At 32.2% G+C, this 26,117-nt stretch overlaps 6 protein-coding genes across 6 annotated transcripts; 3 read left to right on the forward strand and 3 right to left on the reverse strand.

The window, feature by feature from the left end:
- Positions 1-855: 855 nt before the first annotated feature.
- Positions 856-2,692, reverse strand: LOC125053142 (trafficking protein particle complex subunit 6b). The gene is made up of 4 exons (XM_047654373.1): positions 2,578-2,692; positions 2,375-2,502; positions 2,036-2,299; positions 856-1,405 (listed from the first exon to the last, which is right to left on the reverse strand). Exons 2-4 carry the CDS (start codon positions 2,459-2,461, stop codon positions 1,280-1,282), a joined length of 477 nt encoding a protein of 158 aa, XP_047510329.1. The 5' UTR covers positions 2,462-2,502; positions 2,578-2,692; the 3' UTR covers positions 856-1,279.
- A 1,175-nt stretch (positions 2,693-3,867) lies between these two features.
- On the forward strand, positions 3,868-6,211 carry LOC125049575 (protein HEXIM1). The gene has a single exon (XM_047648952.1). The coding sequence runs from the start codon at positions 4,074-4,076 to the stop codon at positions 5,076-5,078; it is 1,005 nt and encodes a 334-aa protein (XP_047504908.1). The 5' UTR covers positions 3,868-4,073; the 3' UTR covers positions 5,079-6,211.
- LOC125049582 (tRNA-specific adenosine deaminase 2) lies at positions 6,212-7,373 on the reverse strand. Its single transcript, XM_047648963.1, has one exon. The coding sequence runs from the start codon at positions 7,204-7,206 to the stop codon at positions 6,700-6,702; it is 507 nt and encodes a 168-aa protein (XP_047504919.1). The 5' UTR covers positions 7,207-7,373; the 3' UTR covers positions 6,212-6,699.
- Positions 7,374-14,542: 7,169 nt separating this feature from the next.
- LOC125053986 (single-strand selective monofunctional uracil DNA glycosylase) lies at positions 14,543-16,955 on the forward strand. The gene is made up of 5 exons (XM_047655633.1): positions 14,543-15,029; positions 15,209-15,328; positions 15,501-15,644; positions 16,460-16,615; positions 16,730-16,955. Exons 1-5 carry the CDS (start codon positions 14,736-14,738, stop codon positions 16,868-16,870), a joined length of 855 nt encoding a protein of 284 aa, XP_047511589.1. The 5' UTR covers positions 14,543-14,735; the 3' UTR covers positions 16,871-16,955.
- Positions 16,956-17,886: 931 nt separating this feature from the next.
- LOC125052369 (HSPB1-associated protein 1) lies at positions 17,887-21,782 on the forward strand. Its single transcript, XM_047653179.1, has 6 exons — positions 17,887-18,510; positions 18,678-18,811; positions 18,967-19,091; positions 19,253-19,377; positions 19,848-19,958; positions 21,230-21,782. The coding sequence occupies exons 1-6, from the start codon at positions 18,184-18,186 to the stop codon at positions 21,626-21,628; spliced, it is 1,221 nt and encodes a 406-aa protein (XP_047509135.1). The 5' UTR covers positions 17,887-18,183; the 3' UTR covers positions 21,629-21,782.
- A 288-nt stretch (positions 21,783-22,070) lies between these two features.
- On the reverse strand, positions 22,071-26,110 carry LOC125052399 (elongation of very long chain fatty acids protein 4-like). The gene is made up of 6 exons (XM_047653223.1): positions 25,973-26,110; positions 25,535-25,725; positions 24,646-24,780; positions 24,124-24,229; positions 22,843-22,979; positions 22,071-22,353 (listed from the first exon to the last, which is right to left on the reverse strand). The coding sequence occupies exons 1-6, from the start codon at positions 26,031-26,033 to the stop codon at positions 22,177-22,179; spliced, it is 807 nt and encodes a 268-aa protein (XP_047509179.1). The 5' UTR covers positions 26,034-26,110; the 3' UTR covers positions 22,071-22,176.
- Between the last annotated feature and the right edge of the window lie 7 nt (positions 26,111-26,117).

Raw genomic sequence — 26,117 nt, forward strand, 5'->3', positions numbered from 1 at the left:
GTTAAACTTCAAGATCCTTTGAAAATATCTCCTACGTATTGGGGATGGCAGGAAAAAAAATGTGTGCGTGTACTAGGTGCACACACGTAAGAAGTGAAACTTCTTTATGACCTTATTTTTCGAAAAATGATCTACTATATGCAACTTTACAGAAATTGGTTAAATAAAGTTAAATTAGATAAAGTTTTAAAAAAGGCTTTTATCATCATATACATGGGGCCTTAGTCAAGACGCCTTAACAGTAGTGTATGTAGAAAGTCGAAAACTAAATTTGTATGGAAATGACAGTTCGTGTCGAAAACTTTTCATACAAATTTAGTTCTTGACGTTCTCCATACACTACTGTTAAGGCATCTTGACTAAGCCCCCTGAATACAAATACAATTATTTCATTGTACCTTATTACTAGTAAGATTATTACAGAATTTCATTAATTGTAATTATAACTATCATTGTTATCGTTATTATATATTTTTGTTATTAATGCCTTTTAATCTCGTCGGATCAACTTTGACTTCAAAAAGCAACATGGCGCGTAACCGAAAAACGTGACGATTTGCTACAAAATTTCACCCATACGTCGATAAAGAAGTTTCACTTCAAAAAGATGGCGCGTAAAGGAAAAATGTGACGCGTAACGAAAAAATGTTACACTAAATTTTTTTCCAACCCCGATAAAGAAGTTTCACTTCAAAAATAATATTCAAATGGTTCGCGGGAGATAATTAACCCCATCAGTCCATCACCACACATAACATCGAAAATATTGGCGGTAGGTATGGAATTTTTGTCGATGACACTTTATGTGAGCTGTTTTGTTTTTGGAAATCTAATCTTTTTTTCAATGCGTAAGCGGTAATAAGACCCCTGAAGAACCGCCATACTGGTACAAATGACCCACTATTTTGTGTTACTATCTCCCGGCCTATGTTAGGTTTAGGTTTAAATAATTGTATTTCATTTGTGGATAAGTAAAAAAAAACACTTAATATTTTGGCAATACATTTATTTGATTATAAATAATGAAGCACAATACAGTTTTAGAGTTAACAAAAAAAACAAGTTAACGAAACCCCTTATTCATAAAAAATAATTTAGTTTAATTGCTTTGTTTTACTAAAGTCTTGTTTATTTATGTGAAATTGTTATTACACTGTGGTGAAAGTGGGCAAATGGGTGCTTAGTTGAATTGGTGCAATTTGACTGATTCTATTTTTATGAATAAGCAGGACAACCTTTAATGGAATAAAGGTCTTTCAAAATTTCTTCTTCTATGTACTTAAGTTCTCTGGACATGAATATGAAATTTACATGAAGGCATTGCTTGAACTTCAGCTGTTACAACACTATTGATGCAAAGATTGGCTAACCCACCTCTTATTAATCCACAGGTGTAAGCAACATACTGTAAAAAAAATCTAATTAAAAACTTTATGAAAATAATTATTATTACATAGCTTCAAGTGCAACTTAAATCAAAATACATTATACCACAACAATAAGTATGTTTTAAAATGAATTATTGTTCTAAATTTAATTTAAACAAATTTTAGTAAATTTGTCGAATCACGGCTCCACCTTAAAACAGCTCCAATCTTTTTTCTATCATTCTTTACAACTAGTATGTATGTACCCCAAGTAACTTTTAAAAAGTAATATTATTACATGCATCATGTAAATGATGTTGTCTCAGTTCAGTTCCAGTCGGTTCAAGTGAATTACATTAGTAATCTAATGTAGAAGCCAAAAATTTGTACCTTCTTTCATTCATTTCACAAATGAAAAAGAACATGCGCCACCACATTATTGCCGGGTGATGAAAATATGTAGAATAAAATTTGGAGCTGTATATTGGAGCCGTGATACAACAAATTTACCTAAATTTTCTCATAAAATAATTATAATATGTGTATAAACACATTATTTATTTAAGGTAATCTTGAAAAGTGGCATATACTACAAAATAGAACTAGAGAACATATATTAACATCTAATTGGAAAGTAATGAGTAGGTAAAAGATTAAGATTTATTTACCCTCGGTGCAAATTCTAAGTACTGCTGTCCATTAGAGAAGTTTGTAAGGAAACGAAATGCATTATCTTGTAATACATATACTCCCTGGTGATTGGTACGTAAATTATCTATCTGCTTCTTATAAATACATGTCCAGAAGTCGGTACAGATGAACTTCATTGTGTCTAATTCATCTTTAAATCTTGGCCATTCTCTGGTTAGTCTTTCCATAATTTTATATCCAGCAGCAAAGCCGATATATTCCACAACAGATAAATCTGTGTCCTTGAAATAAAGTAGTAATTTTTTTTTATTGTTAACCTATATTCAATATTAACCTAGACATAGCTAATGATTTACCTTAGTCTTAGTAACATCCTTAACTTGTTCTAAAGCATAATTTATAATTTCCGAATGTAGTAGTTCAAATACAATATCGTCTGCCATTGAATTATTTAAACTTTCTATAGAATATAGATGTTTATTATCTAGAAATAAAGGTATTTTATGCAGTTCTACTTAAACTTAAAACTGTTTATAATAAAAAAAACAGTACTAAGTACCAGCTTGGACCCCTTAACATAATAATAAATAAAGTCTTTAGTCTTCACTCTTCTGTGACTGTCTGGCCGTGGGCAAATAATAAATATTATTTCTTCATATTATGTCGATTGTCATATGTCATTATTTTGACAAAAACATAGATATAATACCTAAAGATGGAGCCTTTGCGTGGCCAATGATCTTTTTGGTGAAGGACGAGATCTTTGAATCAAGCGTAGAGAGCACGCAAAAATAAGAAAGATAATATATGTTTATCCTTTACTTTCTAATACCATACTAATGAGTAATGTGTAATAATACTTGTCTATTCTATAAAATCAGAAGGAGGAGTGGAAAACATAACTACGATAAATGCTTAGATCAGATCTCATATAGATTAGGAAAAATAAAACAAATAATATTACGAGCATGAGACCCGAACATACATTTTCGGATTTCACTCGTGGGCGGCTAGTTATTGATCTTATTCTAAGGGTTCCATGTATAGGTCGGTTATCGAAAGCTGGCGGGTTCACAGTACTCTCACTAATGCAATTTCACATACAGTATGTTTCAAAATATGATTTTTTTGCCATGCTATACATTTTAGTCCACTCTGGTTTTAGTAAGGTTGGGTGGGTTGTAAATAAATAAAAATGTGTCAAATACATATAAATATTAGGTGCATACGAGGGTGGATCCAAAAGTTCTAAGCCAGACCAAGAACGTGAAAGAGTAGTTCGTGTAAATAATTTTTCATTTTTCGACATAAGCTCCATCTAGCTCAACACACTTCACTTTTACTTCACTAACTATTCTTTCAATACTCCTCTTAGAAACCCCAGTCGCATCTGATGTCAAATTAAATATAACATTTTTTCATTAAACTGTTTTTATTAAGATGCTTAAGATAATTAAAAACATTGTGCACCATTTCACGAGATTGCCCTGGTAATGTTTGAAAAAAGATCAACATGTATAAAATAATAATAATATAAAACAGTAAAGATCAACATAAACAGTAGCAAAAGAAAAACAATAACTGTCTCTTTTATACTCATAAGCTTGACCGAGCGCGAGAGAGATGGACAGTCTTTTCATGATGTATTTGTGATTGTATTTCAGTTTTACATCACGTCTCGCGCTTATTCACAGACACTACACAAGCACAAAGTGTAAATGTGTTGAAGCCGCCAGCTTTAGATAACATACCTATAGTTCTGTACTGTTTTAAGCCCCCATCTATAAATACTTTATCTAAGGTATCCCGTCTCTAGTTTGTGGCTCGGTGGCCGGTGCTGTGCTACTAATAAAAAAAAGTTGTTATCGAATCACAAATGTCGTCTGGCGAACATGGCGGATCGTCATATACAATTGTGTTGTGCTAGTCTCGATATTTCTTGGAGAATTAATATTCTATTCTGAAGTCCTTAGTAAATTTTCGTCGAGTCTTATTGTGAGTGAATTCTTATTGATTACATAAAAACGGCTCATAATTTTCTATAAAAATATATAAATGGAAGTAAATAACTTTGCCGAATTAAAAGATGGCGATTCAACACGGTCTCTCGTGTTAATAGAAGCGCCATCTATAATAGCAATTACGAAGCCGAAGTCGGATGGAAATATTAAAAAAAAGCGTCGTCGCGGCAAAACAAAGCGAAAAATTATTAAACCGTATCTAAAGATCTCTTGGCAAGAAAGAAGGAAGAATGAAGTGAGGAACAACACTAAAAGAAACAATCGATTTCGTAAAATCGTTTTAGCTAAAACTCAAGCGCCTTTTAACAACAATCAATTTTTGATGGAAATTCATAAACCTGAACCAGAAAATAATATCTTTAGGACACCATCAGCCAGAACTCGTGATTCAAGTTTCAGTATTGATTCTGAAGATAATAATTATTTTTTTCCTTTACCTGAGGATGAAGAAGAATATTTGACGAAAGAGTTTTCTAGTGTTTATGAAGACGCACAATGTGAACGTTTGTCTAACATGTCTAAAAATGAACTAATTGAAGAATATCTTCTATTGGAAGCAAAGTATGACACTCTTGTTAAAAGAGCGGAACGTTATAAACCAAAAGACTATGAAGAAGGCAAAAATGTAGCTGTTGCTGACAAAGATTTAAATTCTGATTCTGTGAATTCAATAAATGAAAGTGATAATTCAAATACAGATAATATTAATATAGCAGACAAACAGGCTTTGTCAGACATTTTGCAACAGCTTAAAGAACAGGAAGAGCAAATTAGGGAACTTCAACTAGCAAATGAGCAGTTGAAAGTTCAAAATGAACACTTACAACAACACAATCAAACAATGAGTGAAGATTCTGAAAGTGATAGTTCTTCCAGCTCGGACAGTTGCAGTACTTCAAGCAGTAACTCAAGTCCTATTCATGAACCAGATGTGGTTACTAATGATAATCTACCTAACCAAGTGAATGGAATCGAAGATTCTAACATTGTCGAGAATGGACACCACCATGTGAATGGTTTTCATTCACCAACAGAATAAATATAAGTTTAATTCAATGTTTGTACATTATTGTATGTACTGCAATAAAACAGTGTAAGTAAAGAAATTTTTTTAAGTCGTGATTAAGTGCTATTAATTTCTTGAGCTCCATTATGTCAAATTTACTGATGTTTTGCAAATTTTTTACTGTCCAAGTCAAATTTAGTATTGTGTAGACATGCCAATTTTACCATATAGCGTGTTTAAAAATGGTTTTTGTTTATATTTTAAACTTAGAAAATTAATTTGACCCAACATATAAAATAAAAATTATTGCTGACTTATAGATCCAATAAGAGACCAGTGAATTACTGCAAATAATTCAGCCTGAGTTGTATGTGTGCAAAGTTGGTGTTTAGGTTAAGGCATATAAAAACCACAACAAACAAGCTATTAATATTTCATTATATAAAATTTGAGTTAACACTAATAATAGACATATAATTAAATTTATATTAAACACTTTATCAGAATAAATATTGCTGGTACTGTATATGAGATAATAATTAGTAACAAAATCATACACTTGCTTTAGATGTTTCCTGTTTTATAAGAATATTTTTTTTATATATATTGAAGATCAGACATTAAAAATATAAATTTTAATCATGAAAGAACAAGCAGGCAATATTATTATAGCTTTTCAGGGATAATTCCGTTGAACATAATATTTTTGTGTTAGTTGGGTTCTCAAGAGTTTAATGGTATAATTATATTGCTACCAAAATTTTCCTACCACTTGCATATTTTTTAAAACTAATTGAAACAGTTAAAAATATTGGAAGGTTTAATGATCATAAAAATATAATTGTGAGATCTCACACTAGATTAAGAAAAAAATCTGTGATATAAATTTGAACGACTACTAATATTCATTCATACATTCATCACTTGCTTGCTATATGAATATTATGTTTTAGTTTCTATCGTGGTGTGATTTTGCATATCCATGTTCACCTAAAACTATGATTTTCAACAAAAATTGATCTCACCATTATATTTATTGAATTGTAAATGTAAAACAATGTTTATTGGTGAAAAATATTGTTAGAAACTGTGCCAACTAAATCATGCTTAATTTAGAGCAAATATTTTTTGCCTATAACCATAATTTATTAAGTTTTTTGTTGAATAAAAGCAATGTTATGTTGGAGGTATACTATTTTCTAAGTCAAAGCACAATCTATGTTAAGTATGTGTGCAACACATTATTATTTACTCCTTTATTGGCATAATATATTTAATATGTCTATGTTAGATTCAATGATAGTGTGTATGTATTCATATAAAATCAATATATTACTTCCATACTTTTTATTATCTTATCAATATAATATAATATGCACTCTGCATATTAGTTTAACAGCTGACTTTTTTATTTCATGTATAAGTTCATAGATTATGATACATAAGGAGTCACTTAAAACTATTTAACATTTTTTTTATTCCAAATTTTGATTAATTTTCAAACATTATTAGTAGTCATAAAGTTTAATATGAATGCACCTAGTGTTACATATTAATATATAATTTAAATATTGTATTAGAATTTAGATTTAAAGTTACATCTGTGAATTTAGAAATACATGACATAGTAATATATAAAATATATCTTGTTTCATTAATTTTTATCAATGGATATGTTAGATTTCTTTTTTACCTTTGACTCTGGTGCATGTGGGTTAGTGCCCTTATAAAATTGTTTCAATAATTCCATAGCTTCAGTTGGCAACATGTTACCAGTTAATTTAAATCCTTCCGTGTAAATTTTGTTTACATCTAAGACTGTACTTCCTCCAAATCTGTCATTTGGACAACCAAAAACAACTTCTTTTACATATAACTTCTTTAAAGCTGATGCACACATAATACATGGTTCCACAGTTACATAAACAACAATGTCTTTAAAAAAATTAATTTGGTCAATGTTATGTCTTTGACAATAGTTTAAGACTTCATCTATACAATTAATTTCAGCATGCCTAGTAGGGTTACGAGTTTCATTAACTTTGTTTCTAGATTTTGCCACTTTTATTCCACCTTTTACAAAAACACATCCAACTGGAACTTCATTGGCCTGTAAAGCTTCTTTAGCTAGATCGAGTGCTTCTTTCATAAATTCCATCATTTCAATGGTTAATTATATTGAGTAGTTCTATAACAATATAAATTATAATAGCATCAAAACCTTTAAAAGTTTATTTTTAGTGTGTCTCGAGGCTAAAGAAAATTTGTAGCCAATTAGAGTAAAAATTTAATGAAATTGCAAATATTTTTCTTCGTTATTGTTTTGATCCAAAATCTAAATTATAAGTTAATTGTCAAAGAGCGTTACAACTTACTTAAGTGACTGAACTCAAAACTTTGAAATCTGAGTATAGACTATAATCTATAAGTTTTTTTTTTTTTTTTTTGGGATTTTATGACCTGGCATGTACAACCTTTAGGTCAACTCTTAATTTTCATAGACGTAATGTTACGACTTACGCCTATGAGCACATTCCATTAAATTGTTTTTATTGTATTTTTTATGTAATTGTAGATGTGCTTATAAGTAAGTTCGTCTTGTAACAATTCTTTTAAAGGCGGCGGGCGGGACAATAAATCACACTTATTTTCAACATCACTAAGTCCACTGGCCAACACTAGTCTGTCGATCAAAAATTTTTGACAATCGAAGTCCGAAGATAATGTGTTCCACAGTTCCATCACTTGAATTACAATGTGAACATGTTTTATTCGCAATAATGCCGAGTCGAGCAAGGTGTGACGGTGCAGTATTATGACCAAAACGCAGTCTATTTATGATAGTAATAAAGTCTCGAGGAGCATCTTGCATACGATGATACCAAGGTCTTGCAGGTAAGTCTACTTGTATGCTTCCATACCATTTTCCTTTCGTATCTTGATCTTTCTTCCACATTTCTAACCACAAATTTTGAATATTCTGGTCAATACATTGCAAGTAATCGGACATAGGAACATTCATTGTATTTCTAACGTCAACAGCATTAACTCCTTCATATGCAGTTTTATCAGCCATTTCATTGCCAGAGATACCTTTGTGGGAAGGTACCCATAGAAAGAAAATTTGAATATTGTTATTGTGATATTGTTGAATTATTTGTTTAATGAAGTAAAGGATATAATTAGACTTGAATTTAACTGTAAGGGTAGTTAAAGCTGTTATCAAACTCAAGGAATCAGAAATTATTAAAAAATATTTAATATTATTGATTTCGCGAATACGCATTAATGCCTGATACACTGCATATGCCTCTGCCGTAAATATAGAGCAGGGTTCATGCAGAATAAAACTTGAAGAAAATTTTGCTTGTGGATCATATAGAGCAGCATGTACATAATCACTTGCTTTGCTCCCATCAGTGTAGATAACATAGTACATTGTATTTTCCTCCAAAAATTGAAGCATTTCTGAATTATTGTTTATTGTCTGTTGGACTATATTAATTGGATGTGAAATACACTGATAAGAGAAAGAGTAACATGGCCATGGACACTGTTTTCTAACTTTAGAAAAACTATTGTCTATTTCCAGAAATATATCGGACATTGTTGGAGAATTACCACATATTAGACCTTGTGCTGTTGTTAACGGTATTCTTGGGGATCTATCTATATAAGGTACAATTTTGTTTATTACTTGAGTGTTGTTTGATGCTATTAATTTGAGACAGTATCTTTCAGCAAGTAAGATTCGCCTCAAAATCAAAGGCATCACTTTTGTCTCAACTTCCATGGCCCTTATGGGAGTTGAGCACATAGCACCAGATATTATTCTTAAAGCCTTATTCTGCAATATGTCTAATTTATTTACATGAGAACTATTCATATAAGCGAGTGAGCTATAATCTAAGTGACTTCTAACAATACTTTTATACAATATTGACAATATTTTTGGGTCTGCACCCCATGTTACACCACAAAGTGATCTCATAACATTTAGTCCTCTGTGAGCATTTTTGGATATATATTTAATATGTTCTTCAAAAGTTAGTTTTGGGTCTAGTATTATTCCTAAAAATTTCTTTGAAGTGACTCTATTTATAATTTCATTATTGTAAATAATATTTGAATTTGAGGCTTCATTGCCAAAAAACATAACACTACTTTTAGATGGGTTAATTTTTAAATGTAAACGATAATTATAATATTGTAATAGTTGAAATAAGGATTTGTTCATATTATCTATTGCAATCTCTAAGTTGTAATTACTACTGTATAATACAATGTCATCAGCAAATTGTAAAATATTTACATTCCTATTATTTACATATTTACAAATTTCACTTGTGTATATATTGTACAGTAATGGAGATAGTGTGGCACCCTGCATTGTACCTCTCGAGGCACATTTGGGTCCATATAGAATATTGTTATGCCTAGCATAGATTGTTCTGTTGTTCAAAAAATTAAAAATCCACTTACATAAGTGCCCGGGCACACCCAACCTAGACATGATTTGAACTAGTATACCAGGATCAACACTGTCAAAAGCACTTTGAACGTCTAGGAATACGCAAACTGTGTTTAATTTTCTATGTTTTGCATTTTTCAGGTCAGAGATTAAAGAGGTGAAACTGTCTGCACTACTACGCCCTCTACGGAAGCCAAATTGTATAGGTGGAATGAAACACTTAGATTCAACATACCAATCAAGACGGACTTTCACCATATTTTCGAATATTTTACCAAGACAGGATGACAAGGAAATTGGTCTATAAGAACTAGCAAACTCAGGACATTTGTCGGGCTTAAGTATTGGGACAACACATTGTGTTTTCCATGACTGTGGAATAGATTTATTACTCCAAAGCAAATTGAGGATGTTAAGAAACAACTTTTGGGCAGAAACATCTAAGTTTTTAATTACAATGTAAGGATAATCATCTAAGCCAGGAGTTGTATTTCGTCTAGACTGCAAACTTGTTAAAAATTCAGACCATGAAAATGGATCCAGTAAAAATTTTGAATTTGGGTTATCATTGTTGATTTCAAAAACAATGTTCAGTTGATCTACTTCAATTAAGTTGCTTTTATCTGATAATTTATCCAAGAGTGGAGATATAAACACATCTGTATATGATTTATTCTTAGGTCTTATGCCTTTGAACATTTTTAATAAATTCCAAATTTTACTTATGTGAGTATTTCTATTAAAAGTGTTACATAAGTTATTCCATCCAATTTTTTTCTGTTCTGAAATTGTTCTCTTTTTCTGGGCATCTTTTCTTTTGTAATTAATATAATTTTCAATAGTAGGTTCTTTTCTATATAGTTTTAGTGCATTATATGAAGCAATAACACTTTGTTCACATATACAATTCCACCAAGGAGATGGTGGTCTGCTTATGAAAGTATTTGTTTTAGTGAGCTTTGGAATTGACATTTCTTTAAGAGTATCTAAATGAGAACAGAAATTATTATATGTTGAAATAGGATCATGTGATTGAAGTATCAAATCATTAAACATTGTTTTTGAAAGATCTGTGTATGTTTCCCAGTCAGCTCTTTTATATATAAACCTATCTACAGGGGAATTGAGATGATATTTATCTATATCTAATGAAATCTCTGTTATTGTTGGATAATGGTAACTTCCCATTGTATCATCATGTACAGACCATTCACATAGTGGTGCGAGGCTGCCACTAATGAAGCTTACATCAATGGCAGAAGCAGTTTGTCTAGGGCGATTTAAGGTTGTAGGTCTACCATCATTTAAAATACACAAATCTAAGTCATCAATTAAATTAAATAACTCCTGACCTCTACTTTTGGTTGACTGACAACCAAATGCAATATGATGAGCATTAAAGTCACCACTCATAAATATGGGCTTTAAATCATTAATAATGTAACGGAGTCTATTAAATTGTATACGTCCACTTGAAGGTGGACAGTATATACAGAGAATTGTTAAATTACTATGTCCAGTTGATACAGATACACCAACTGTTTGTATATCTTCATAAAATCTAGTATTTAATATATTATACTTAAGGTATGGTTTTATTAGTATTGCAACTCCATTATGTGCATTGTTTGAATTTTTGTTGTAAATATTATATCCTGGTATTTTAAAATTATTATCTTTAAACCATGTCTCATTTAGAAGGCAAATATCAATATTTTGTTGTTTTAAAAATTGAATTAATAAAGGTTTTTTACTATTTGCACTTTGAATATTAAACTGAACAATACGTAGCTTGGATTGTGTAGAACTAGGCCCTACACAATCCATTATGTTAAATTTTTTAATAATGCATCTTTTATAGTTTTCATATTCGTGGGTGTACTGTCATCTTTATTGGCTAATTCCACCAACGTCTGCACTAGGGCCATAAGTACATCGTTGTTGGAAATTATTAGATTTTTAAGGTCCTTAGAAGGGACTGTTTTAACTTTATTTACATCCGACTTATTTGCAGAGATATTTAGAGACTTATTTACAATAACATTACTATTTACAAGTTGTGGTTTTGGTGGAGGAAGTGGAGGGAAATCTGTTTCATTGGTGGTAACTTGTTTTGTTAAGGCAACACTTGCATAAGAAATGTTGCTTTTCTTTTCACTAATCTTCTTTATTTTGATAGGACATAATCTAGAAATCGCAAGATGAGGCCCACTGCAATTTATGCAGCTGATCTCAGTTGGTTTATCACATTGCTTATACAAGTGTTCACCTCCGCAAATACTACATCTTTGTTTCCCATTACAAATCTTAGCTGAATGATTAAATTTAAAACACCTATAGCACTGTAGTAAAGGTGGAATGTATTCGAAAACTCTGTACGAGAATAGATCGTATTGTACATTATTAGGCAGTACATTAGATAAGAAAGTGATGCTTACAGTTTGCAATGCAATGCGCTCTTGTCCTACCTTCTTTGTAAACCTTCTTATTGCCACTATTTCATATATTGATGAAAGTCTAGTATATAGTTCTTTGTTAGAGATGTTCGCTGGAACAAATCTAATGATGCCGGTTTTTTCAATTTGCGCTGCCGGTATGAACGCCTTCATATCATATTTTGTCAGAAAAGTGGTATTGTTAATAAAATTATTTGCCGTATTATACTGCTTGAATAATACTGCTATTTTATTGGCATTCACCCTCTGAATGCCCGTCACACCTTTTATGTCCATTGCGAAAATATGATTTAAATATATAGGGCTCTTGTTGCCCAATCTATCGTCGTTTGTGGATTCCACATACACTTTAAAGTCTGTGTTGGTTGAGTTTTCCGGATAAAGTCTTTTATAGTTCGGTTTGTAATAGGGCAGATACGCATCTCGCTCATCGCCGCAGTCCGATCGTCCAGCGCCTACGCCTCCTCCTTCATCCGTAGGCCTTGGCCGTTTTATTGAGGCGGGCGGGTGAGACCCGCCCCCCTCGTTTACCTCCATTGGTATTGTGCTTTTCAGCAGCTAATAGCAATATTTAAAATCACTTTAACTATAAAAAAATCACTATTTATAGAAAAAATTTAAAATTAAAGTTTAAAGACAACCGCGCTTTTTCAAGGTTCCCGCCAGAATCTAATCTATAAGTCTATAACGAACACAGAACACAGTGTTATGTGTTCGTTACAGACAATTTCGTTATTTATGTCTGTACATGAAATTATTATAACTAATGTTATATGAAAATAATAATTTATTTGTCTTTCTGTGTATGTTACACAGGCTACACTCCATTTATATTTAGCGGACCCATTCCTATAAAATAGTATTAAATAGATCTTAAGTTTTGTTTCATAAAAATCTAATTTTAGGATAATGGCGACGAAACCATGCAAACTGTACGAATGATTCCAACAATGCCGATTGCCGACCTTTTTAAACGAAATTAAAGCAGTCAAAGTCGCGGACACGACATGCTATCGACTACGCACTGGGTAATAACATTATAATTTTTAACAGTACTCGCCCTACTCGGTAGCTTTTAGTATCAAAGACAATTATTAAAGTAAAGTTCTTTGATTGTATGCACTATCTACTATAATATTATGATATGCCGTAATCTGAACTCTGCTGAAGCCTCGTCAGTCGTCACCTCTCCGCCTTTTTATTATTTTTGGTTCACGAGTCAAAGGACGCAGGGGGCGAGTCGCGCAGCGCAGCGCTTGCTCAATGCTCAGTGCTCAGTAGTCACTACTCACTAGTCACTAACTCACTAGTGACTCATAACAGTAAAGGCCGATTTACATTATCTTAGTGTTTAGGAGAGTGCTTTAGGATAGTACTTTAGTTGAAACATGTAAACGCTACTTGCATTAGTACGGTTCTACTTGACTTTCAAGTTGAATCAAAATAGAATCGCTTTTTATTTTTGTTTCAAGTGATACCCCTCCCGCGCCCGCGCACCCCCCGAGATCTTCCCTCGTTGTGTGTAAACACGTAATTTAGTCAAATCTTTAGGAGAGTGCATAAGTGCCGTGAAACGCGTGCGTGTTTTTTTGATTTTTAAAGATGGCTAAATGGTCGGAAGATACAACTATCAAATTTGTGTCTGAATATTATGTTATTCACGAATGTTTGTGGAACGTTAAAAACAATTTATACAAAAACAAACAGGCTAGGCATTCGGCATACACTGCCTTAAAAGAAGCTATTTTGTTTATTATTTATATTTAGTTTATTTATTTCGAATAAAATCTCGTCTTCTATTTGTTCCATAACTACAGTGTGTATTTTGCGTAGAATAGAGCGTATTTGCCGACGTCGTTGCGCGTTCATTGTGGCGCTGTAATGATACTCTACTGGAAGAAATGTAAACGTTCACTCGCAACGGACTAAAGCACTAAAGAACTTGCCTTTCAAGTTGTAATAAAGCACTCTCCTAAACACTAAGATAATGTAAATCGGCCTTTACTCGTAGTCAGTACTCAGTGCTCACTTAACAGTTATGAGGTTAGCCGTAACACTTTGTAGTTTGTTGTTTGCTACTGCATTGTAAGGACGGCCGTGTTTTTTTATCATGAATGATTACAATAAATATTTAAATACAGAAGCTGAAAACTAAAAAAAACATAATTAATGCTGACTTTTAGAGGACACCTAAAAAAGAAAAGGCTTGAATTAAATTATATTTATACTGCAATGATAAGATGTTTTTTAATTGTATTTGTGATATAAACGCAAGGTGTTATAATATTGGTGAGCACTGGGCACATAAAGTAGCTAACGCAGTCATTTCAATCGCGTCGATCTCGTCTATAGATGTAGCGATTAAATAAATAATAAATATAGCGATAGTGTAGACTGTAGATCACACCCGTGCAGCCTCAAGTAGCCAATATTCGTGGCGAGGCGGATCGCGAGCGGCGAGAGTCTGTAGCAGTCAGCAGGCTTTAGAAATTTGGCTTAACACTATAGAAGATACTATCACAGGGATCTTGAAGAAAAATAAAAACAAAAATAATATTACATTTTGCGCACAAAATAATATTACTGTATTTTCGTATAAAATACTAATTATAAACTGATTAATCAACATAATACAATATATTATTTAATTTAATATTTTATGAGCGTGCTGAAATATATTTGTATGTTAAACATTCTCAGAGAAGTTTAAGGAGTCTCAACGGTTCAATCTCATATCAATTATTTATTGTTATTAATCACAGGATGAGTGATACCGACAAGATAGTTTCAGCTTTTTTCGCATCTCCGCAAAGTTATCGATCTGAAGAGGTTGAAGATAACGACGATGACATTTGTGAGGAATTTTTAAAAATAATAGGTGACTACAATGAATCTCTTAAAAACATCAAACTGCCAGAAACAGTTACACATGTATACAATCCTACCATCTATGCTAGAGATACTTTTGAAATGTATATTAGAAAATATTGTAATACAAAAAAGAAGATAATGTTCTTTGGTATGAATCCTGGTCCATGGGGAATGTCACAAACAGGAGTATGTGAATTCTTTTATATTCTTTTAAACATTATATTTTCTTAAAATGTTTCAGAACATTAAGTTATACAATGTCATAGTTATATGATTTTTTGTAATTTAAAGTAAATGAAAAAGTACATACTTCTTATTAAAAATCTAGTTGATTTTGTATTATCCAAGAATAATTAAACTTGTAGGTACCTTTTGGAGAAATATCCTCAGTCCGTGATTGGCTTGGTATTGAAGGGTGTGTTGGAAAGCCCTTAGAGGAAAATGCTGCTCGCCCAGTTAGGGGTTTTGATTGTACTAGGACAGAGGTATCCTTTATCATTTTTATTTAAAATAAAAAAAACATTGGTGCAATATTATATTAATAATTTCTTATTTTTTATTGCAAATTGAAATAATACTCGGTCAGTACTTAATGAACTCAGTTCTCATGTGAATTGTTATGTTTGAAAGCTTTAATGTATGTAATTGTAATTGCAGGTCAGTGGCAAAAGATTTTGGGGTCTATTCAAAAAATTGTGTGGTTTTCCAGAAGTTTTTTTTGAGACAAGTCTTGTCTATAACTATATTAACCAACAGTGGATGAACAGCAAAGGATGCAATATTACACCAGCTGATTTCAAAGTAAAATATTTTATGTTATATTTAACTTGATAGGTATGAATATTGTAAAATACTTTATAAGCTTCAAACCCCAACAATACACAATACACTCTATAAATATAAGGATTTAAAAAAAGTTATAATTTAACAATTAAATAGGGTAAATGGTCTTGTTGCCGTCAAACATTCTCTTCCAGGCAAATAAAGTAAGAAAAAATAATATTACATAGTGCAAGAAACTTGGTACTTTTAAACATATAATTTAAAATTATGTTTAATACAACAATAACAAGTTAAGATAGAAAGTGATAAAGATGCATGACAATGATATTGTAGTAGAAATAAATATTAATGCTTCTAATTTTACATTTACTGCCAGTTCTCAAATCAAGGGCGTAGAACGGAAGAGAAGAACTGGCAATAAACTCTCCGCCACTCTTTTTAATCGCCATGTTTTTTTTTTTACACAACGTTTGTAAGGAGCTCCAACCATTACACCATGTTCCACATGACATTTTAAGTAATTAATAATAATAACATAAATAAAAACAAAGACTTGTCCCCTATCAGCAGGAGGCATGGTGAAATAGGTGCACGCACTTACATTCTCGTGGGAACAACACGTAAACACATGGTCGAAATAATTAACATCACCGCATACACGAATTCAAGTACGACCAGTCACCACAAGTAGCACCCGTTCACGAGTATGACGCATGGCCAGCCATCGGCCCCCTCGCCATATTTTAGGGAGAGAGACAACCCGACGCATGGACGCCTATTATATTAAAACATTTCAGTTTAAGAGATAAAATACTAATATAATTTTTTTCCAGATGTCACAAATGGAATCTCTTTATAATATTGGAGATCTTGTATTTGCAAATGTATTGAGACTGTATGGAGTTGAAACTGTTGTTGCTATCGGAAGGTTCTGTTTAGTAAGAGCACAGAAGGCTATTTCACAGTATATTCTGCTTAAAAATGTTAAGGTATCTGTCCCAATATTGATTAGAGTGAGAATGAATGTATGTTGTTCACTTGTACCCTTCAGGCCCTGTTTTGACCATAACCTAGCAGTAACTAATTAAAATATATATTTCCAGGTTATCTACTTACCTCACCCTAGCCCAAGAGTTGTAAACAATAATGATTGGGAGGAGAGAGCAATATCATGCTTAAGAAATAACAACTTATTACAGTATTACTGCAATGAAGACTTGCCAGTACTCCAACATAAAACTTAAATTAATCTCAATATTAAAAACTGTAATTTAAAATATTTAAAAAACAAACAAAACACTAAGGAGTCTATTAAAAATGTAATACAATATTATCATTGTAATTTTTTATATAAAATTACAAGTATAAATTATCTTAACATAAATTCCTAATGATTAAATGTTTAAAAAAAATATACCTTATATATATACATAATATATATAAGGTATATTTTTTAAGAAACTCCTAAAGATTGAAATGATTTAATCTCATTTTATTTACAATAATTGTCTAGTCATTTAGAATTTCTAAAACCTATAGTTTTATATTTGTTTGTTCCACCTATGTCACTGCTAATTCTTCAAAAAGGCTTTGACCAACAAAAGACAATTTTAAAACTCATTAAAAAAGTGTCTCTTTAAAATTTTGTGAGCTAACTGGCATTGTGTCTCTGAGCATATTGATAATATAGAATAAGAATTATTTGTACATGCAGTTTTATATTGTACTTTTGAAATTAAAGTTTTCTTAATGTATGTAACGTATTTTAATTAAGTACGTAACTTCATATCTCTCGTAATTTTTACCCTTATAGAAACGATAATTCGTAACTATTTATTTGTATAAATTTGCATTTGCATGTACAAAGGTACTTTGAACCCTTATTGTATCAATCTTTGGTATAATGATAAAGATATTTTTAAAATTTAATTTTTATTATTTATTAACACTTCGTTGCAAGAAATGCAGTACATTTTACACATTGAGGAGACTCAGTCATTTACCCCGGCTGATACTTCACACCTCTTATTAATATATGACTGTACTGTTCATAATATCCCACTGGAGCTAGAGGAATTAATATAATTATGCAATGAATTGTTATTTGAAAATCCCGCGCTTATATTTCTTGTTTAAAGCACAATAGACGGCACACAGACCACTTTTAAGTTTTAAATACTAGTGCATATTGACATACAACGACATTTTATAAATGGCAATTGACACTTGCTTGATGTTTCTAAAATTTAAAATGTGTATGTATTTGTTTTGGTGAGAACCGCTTTACGTTAGATTCTAGAATAGAATAAAAAAATAAAATATTTCCTGATTTCTATGTCTCAAATTCTCAATGAGATAATTAACACTATTATTTTCCCTACCTAGCTATTAATTACTCTAATAGGAGGATAAGAGAAACTGTTAGACGACTGTAATGGTGATGTAATGCATCATTGCATTTATTATTCAACATTCTTATTATATTGAACAGTTGTAAAATTCTTTAGTAAAGTGGCAGTTGCTCCGTTTTGCAGTTCAAGTAAACTTTTTGGGCAGAATGTCTCTAAAACCGAGTGAAGATGTAGTACGAAATTTAACATCCAATGTAACTGTTCCTCTTATTTTTCGAAATTTTGTAAACAATTGGGCTATATGTCAGTGGAATCTAGAGAAATGGATTCAAGTTTTTGGAGATAAAGAGTTGCCGTTTCGATGTATGAGGAAGGACTTTATATCAGACGAACCTTGTTGGGAAAGAAAATGCACGATGAAGAAAATGACTTTTAAGGCTTTTGTTGACAACTTAGCAAATAGTTCTGAGTGGATGTATTTCGACTATAAATATCTGCATCAGTGGTTTGATGGAGATAGCGAATTGTCAAAGGTATATGTTTACGTTATTATGGGATTTTTCATAACTTAGTAGTGTGAACTCTGCACTTACATGCACATTTGGTCCGTTGTATTAAGTTATGTTTACGAAACTTTAATTAGTTAAAGTAAAGTGAAAAAACAGTAATTAATATATAAGAAAATGTTTCAATTTTTAAGGAACTAAACTGGAAGCAGTTTGGTTATGATAAGGGGCCTGCAGATACAACCCTTTGGGTGGGTAGTGATGGTTCGCACACTCCAGCACATCAGGACACATATGGGTACAATATTATAGCACAAGTCCACGGAAAGTTAGTAACAAAATAACTTAACTAAATATTACTTAGAACCTTAATTTTTTTTTTATTTCACTCCGCCAGACTAAATTAATGATATATGTGATCTTTGTTGTTATTTGTAACAGGATATTGTAATAAAAAGATGTTTATGGATTTTAAAATTTCAGAAAACAATGGATTCTGTTTCCTCCTGAATCTGGAGGATTGAAGCCAACTAGAGTTCCATATGAAGAATCAAGTGTATATAGTGAATTAAATTTTTATTGTCCCCATAATTTGGAGCCATTTAATGGTATGCAGATTTGTAACTTCAATAATGATTTGATCAGCTTAAATATTTTATGAGCACATTACATTTTGGTTCACAAAAAAACCTAGTTATTGCTATTGTAGTTAAGGGGTAAGCTTACTTTATTTATACTAAAATATTTAAAAAATATATGTATTTTTAAGGTTTGACCGGTGGCCGTACTGTTGTACTTTCGGCTGGTGATGCTCTTTTAGTTCCAAGAGGCTGGTGGCATTATGTTCAAAATATTGACCCTGTTAACATTACCCTAAATATGTGGCTTCCCCATGTAAGTTAATTAATTTAAATAATTTATTGTCAAAATTACAATATTAAGGCAGTAGTGGATATTTTCACATAATGATTAGTTCTTTTGTTATACCAATTTTATTTTCTATGTGATATCTCAAAACCTCAGAAGATGGCTTCTGACATGTTGCCCAAGCCTTTTAAAGTATCATAATTGTTTTGTGGCTAACTATGAATTAATTTGGAATCTATGGTACATGCACCATAGGTGCCAAACTAAGATTTCCAGGGGAACAACAATTGAAGAGTAACTTCTTACCTATAATCTAAATATTGCAAATGTATAAGATAATAAGTATATCTGCCTTATGCCACATTAGGGTTACAAGGTACACAACTTTATGTACAATATGTTTTAAATATTATTATTTTTTCAATAATTACTATCACAATATATTTGTTATATTAGCTATGGCCAACAGATAATAAGTCTAGAAATTTCTTCTTCAGGAAAGAGATCCATCAGCACATGTATCAGAGGCTCTTATAAAAATATTTATTGCCCAGATGTGTAAGGATTTGCCTCTCGAGACTGCTAAAATGCTTGTCAATCCAAATGAGGTAATTGTTTTTACTCTTAGCTTGCTGTCTCCATGTTATCCAATTCCTTGGCATTGTTACCCAACACAGTTTGGTTTTGGCAATGTTCAAGTTAGTTATACGAGTGTATATACTAGATATCCTATAGTAATTATTAAAATTTATTAGAGATGAGTATGACTAGAGTATTCAATATACTAGTCACATATCTTGGCGGGAAATCAGAAATTATATGACCACAGTCTACACAACAAAACAAAGGAATAATGCCACTAAATAATTTTTGAATACAAAATAAAACGCAGTGATCTATGGTTGTATTTAAAACTAAAATAGCTAATTCATTCAAATAGTCGTGCTGTTAGTAACACTACGAGCATGCAAAGTGTTGTTTGTAATATTTAAATCTAGCGAAGTTTCACCACTACAAGTAACTTTTGCTGTATTTAACATTTGTTATGAGTTGTTTATTTTTATTAAGTGTGAAATGATATGCAGGTGCATTATTGCTGCAATGTTTTATGCCAATAATTAGTCATCGCTTTAATTAGTTTTATTTTAGCTATGAGTATGGTGAGGGATGAGTATGTAATTAATATTTTCTAGTGTTTTAGCTTTGTTCCTCGCTTTTTATATTTTTTCAGCGTTTGTAATTTTTGGATGATATTGCCGATCTAAAGACAATTATAATGCTTTCGTTAAGTATACTAATGTTTATTTCTGTGTGTTGACTTTGCTATTATTTAATTGTTTTTAACATCACCTAAAACCACCACTATGTGGAACCAGCTGCCCACAGAAGTATTTCCGAACCAATTCGACTTAGGGTCCTTCAAGAAAAGAGCGTACCAATTCCTGAAAGGCCGGCAGCGCACTTGCGAGCCTTCTAGCATTGTGAGTGTCCATGGGCGGCGGTATCACTTAACATCAGGTGAGCCTCCTGCCCGTTTGCCTCCTATTACATAAAAAAAAAACAATGAAAATTTATTTGAGGTTTTTCTAATTTTGCTATTGATATAATTTTTTTACATCAACAATAAGGTCTGAAGGATTTCTATATTCTATTAGCTAGTTATTTAAATATTTGTTGACCATTATCGTAATTTATACTAATTATTATAATATTAACACTAATATGGCACACTATGCTTGCGTTTTATTTAACATTTTTAAAGCAATTGTGCAAACACATTTTTGCATCTCTTAACCTTGCTGGTAATTAATTGTTTTGTCGAAAAACCCACCGACCAATTGCCATGTTATATCATTTGGTAACATTAAACGTCTTTCAGGATGACATAGTAGACACACCACTCGCAGTGCTGTTTCTTCAACTAGAAACTGTAGCGAACACATATATGGATAAAAGGAGACGGGTTAGACGCGTAAAAAGGCAGAAAACACGTGAGAGTGATACAGATTTACCAGAAACAGAGGAATTTGATCTCAAAGCGCTGGTCGAAAACCCGGAAAATAAGTTGGAAATCGCCTCAAACATCTCCAATACTGAGCTGATTAATATGTTGAAGGGGAATCTCAAAAAGTATGCGAATACAGAGAGAGTGTTGGATGATGATGAAATAGACGGTGCTACCAGTAGTCTTTGTTTGACGAAGGCAGTGATTGACGCTTTCAGTCAAAATAATGTGATTGATCTTGTTAAACACAATCTTTTGGCTAAGCTAAGCTAGTAGTTAGATCAACGCTGGTTTTTTACCATAGATATTTAATTCTTGAAGTATGGAGCACTTTCAACTTGCAATAATGTTATTGTGATAAGTACTAAGTACATAATATATAAGTAAGATATAGAATAATTTAATAAATAAATACGGCAAAAAATTATACTATCTTTAATTTTAAGCGATCGCTTGTTAGCGAAAATTCCGCTCATTGCCGTCCTAATTCTTGAGGTGTTCTCCTGTTTTTGTAATGCAACAGTGTTAAATAATCTGGGCAGAGGCAGAAGTTAGCAATTCAAACACCTTCACCTTTATTCACAATTATGTTCTACCCTCGTAATTTTCCTGATCGGGAAATTGAATTTTGTTTTAACTGTCGTTAGTATGAAATTCATAACATCTAGTTGACTATTAAACATCGAATCATATAAAAAAGTAATTAATAGATATCTTTTAAAAATCATATTTTATTATTCACAATGTTTATGATTGAGTTATCATCAAAAGCTCGTTTGTCGTCGGCTTTTACATATAAATTATAACGAAACATTTGAACATCATTTTCTCTTGGTGATCCTGTTTGGTCTGATATAAGCTCGATAGTAGAAATCGCAGAACAAAATAACCATGAAGAGGTTCTGCGGAATGAGAATGTAGGCTGGTACGCGCGGAAAGGGACAATCCGACGCCAAGGCAAGGGCCATGAAATGGGCTAATAATAAACTAAATTGTATCTGGAAATAAAAAAAAAACACGTAATAGCACGTTGGACTAGTGGCTTTAGCGTGCGACTCTCACCCCTAAGTGCGCATTTAACATTCGCTCGTACGGTGAAGGAAAACATCGCGAGGAAACCGACATATCTTAAACCCAAAAAGTCGACGGCGTGTGTCAGGCACAGGAGGCTGATCACATTCTTGCATTATTAGGTTGAAAAATGATCATGAAACAGATTCAGAATTCTGAGGCTCAGACCAAAAGAGGTTGTAGGGCCACAGATTTTTTTTAATACTACGATTGTTCTCAGAAGTAGACTGTTTTTATTCAACGAGATAGTCTAGTTGGATAAGATTATCTTATTTTTACCAGGCCTAATATTCAAACTAATTGAATTTCACTGTAATATTTGGTAAATTATTATTAGATTTCAGAATGCTATGTGCGTGAACTTGAATGTTAGACGAAGATATATCTATACTAAAACTTTTTCTTTAAAAACTTACAATTTGTATTTGCGTGACATACTTCTTCCACCAAATTGACTTCTTGAAGGAATCGTCCAATGTCGTTAAGAGATAGTATGCATACATTATTATGTGAACAAACGAGTTCACCGTTACCAACATTGTTATGTGACCGCCTGAAACGATGAATGTAGTCACTTACGTTCCTGGCTTTTTCATAATATATATGTCGCAGCCAACTAGCTTCATAAGCCGTTCAATTAACAGTCTAGCTTTTTAACTAAAAAGCGCCGTTTAACTAGCGGCCTGAAAGATATTCAGTCGTAGCGTTTTGTAACAACATTTAATAAACTGGCTGGCTAATGCTTAGGCCATTCGTACGATAGAGTGACCATGTGGCATAAATAAAAAAAATGTTTGTGACATAAATAATATTTCTTTAAAAATTAAATTGCTTGAGCCTGTCAAAGCTAAATTCACATTACTATTGTCACTATCCTCTTCCAATGTACTTGTTGTTTTTCATTAAGCTTTGGAAAACACCGTCAAAGTTGTGGTCTGCCGACGTTTGTTTGAAGAGTTTCGTTTCGAGTTTGAGAGTGGCAGAAAGTGGAACTAAATTTAAATTAACAGGCTAGGCAAGTAATGAAACGTCATCGATCCAAGTCATCTCCCTAGCAGTTTGATCAACTAGCTGAACTATCTTTCAGACCGCTAGTTAAACGGCGCTATTTAGTTAAGAGGCTAGGCTGTTGATTGAACGGCTAACTAAGCTAGTTGGCTGCGACATATAGTATATATATAATATAGTAAGGTTTCTATTTTTAGCTTTCAAGAACTAATATAAATACGATCATATATCAGCATGTCATTGACATATTTAATGAATATTAAGCAGTATTTAAATAAGGGTGAATGTAGCTGTATATTTATTCCATTTCTAAACAGCTTAGCATACATTTTAGCACGGCAGCGGGCAGTTATTAGAAAATCTCTTAATTAAATTTGTTGGTTAATATGACTAAAAGAACGATAGTTAAGACCGTTTTCAAACTAATTTTTTTAATGTAATAGGAGGCAAATGGGCAGAAAGCTCACCTGATGTTAAGTGATACCGCCGCCCATGGACACTCACATTGCCAGAAGACTCGCAAGTGCGTTGCCGACCTCATTTTAATATTCACAATAATGCAGGCCTTATTAAGTGTTTAGTGTTTCATCACATTTTTTTTAAAAGTTTACTCTAAATGTAGAGCTATATTTATAGGTATATAATAAGGTTTTCAGGCCGCAATCTATATTTTAAAAGAGTTTCTTTACCTGGAACCCATTTCACCACACCCCAAGCCACTGCTACCATGCCAAAGTGATGGTAGACATGCAGGAATGAGACTTGATTCTGTTTCTTTCGCAAAACAAAAAATACCTGAAAAAAAACCCTATTGAATAATCAGTACAATATACGCATTTTATGTTAAAATTTTACATTCTTATTATTTTACTGCTTTTAGTGACGAGTTGTCTGAAATTTATTGTTACAGCAATAGGCCCGTTCCAACTCAAATTTTCCTTAAATGTATTGCACCTTCTACATTTCGATTTATATATATCTGTAGATCTATATAGACAAAATAGAATAATTCTTCCATAATAGGTCTTACATATGCATAACTGTAAACTATTAAAGATTTTTTTATTAAAAAGAAAGTCATCGCATCGTATAATTCCTACAATTTGTAGTTCATATACATACCTACGGAAGTCTAAAGTCTAGTGCCAAGTCTCTAAATCTTACCCTTAGATACATTTAGCGCATGCCGTATGTGAGAAAGGAATACGTACTGTGTCTAAAAGATCAATTAACTTTATAGCAAAGTATCCAAAACACACTTTCCAAGCATACTCGATGCTGTGAGCTTCATAATCAACCGGATGGCACAAAAGAGAGTAATGGTTCAGCCAACCCAAAGTTAAACTCTGTAAAAAAGATTCTATCTTGAGGAAATAATTGATATTTAATTTATTTTTTGAAAATAGGTTAACTATCCGAAACAATTAACTATCTATTCATACACTGGCAAATATTTCATACATAAAAATGGTAACAAAGTGCGTGACCTGTCTCACAAGCAATTATGTTTTGATTTGTGCCGTATTTTGATACGCGACGATCCATTATTCCCAAGATTCCTACATTCGTAACATTAATATTTTTGGTAATGTGTAGGAAGGTGAGTTTACGCTGAACTGACTCCTAACATTAAGTGAAAAAAATATCAAGTGTCTCCGCAAGTCTTAAATTGTCCTGCATCTGATTCATGGTTTAAAATAGATATTTTTTTGGCGCACATATTAAAATTAAAAAACGTGTGTGCACTTATTTACACGCTTTAGAAGTTATACTTCTTTGGCGTAACAAGATAAAAATCTTTTCAACAAATTTATTTTACGTTTGTAGAAAAAGGGACACTAACAATAGAAAAAACTAAAATGTTGACCGTAGTTAACTTCAGGGTGTCGGTTTTTTGTGACGGTGTGCGCGCGCATCGTAAAAAATTACTCTCATCATTTTTCCCTAACGCGCCAAAAGAAGTATAACTTCAAAAATCCGTAGTGTACAGCCAGCATTTGAACGCACGACCTCAAGGTCGAGAGTGGTGCGCTCAATCACTAAGCTAACACTGCTTTAACCATAAACTAGCCATAAAAAATATTATTATAATATACTTACATAATATACGACATCGGCACAAAAAACGATTTGAAAAGCATTGTATACTGCTATCACACCGCGTAGATCAAACGCTGGCCTATTCTTCATGTAATTGGGTAACCATTTCAAAACAACGAACAAATATAGGATTAACAGAGCTAGTCCTGGCCAGGGCGAGCTGATCAAAGGCCAGTCTTGAGTCCTCTTATCTAAAAGTTATAGGAAATCTAGACAAACTTTTGCCGGATAAGCTCCTTGAAAGTGGTCCGAGAGTTTCAATGTGAAATAATGACGCTCTTACTAATGAATTATTAAGAAGCTAGTTTTTTATAGTTAGCATTTAGAAAACGACAATAAATCTATTTTAGACTAGTTGCATGCATTATCCCACATAAACACGAGGTTCCTTTACAAAAGAGCGAGCTTATATAATATAAAAAAATTAAATATACTTACCTGCAATTTCCTCATTCAAGTAATAGTACAACTTAACAGCTCCTTTCAAAATTAGTGCCATGGCGACTATCCTTCACAAATAAAATTACCCAGTGCTGTGCTGTCCGTCACACTACTAAACTTTCCACAATAGTATTCGAGTCAA

This window comes from Pieris napi, chromosome 1 (genome assembly GCF_905475465.1).
Source record: "Pieris napi chromosome 1, ilPieNapi1.2, whole genome shotgun sequence".
NCBI classification, from domain to species: domain Eukaryota; kingdom Metazoa; phylum Arthropoda; class Insecta; order Lepidoptera; family Pieridae; genus Pieris; species Pieris napi.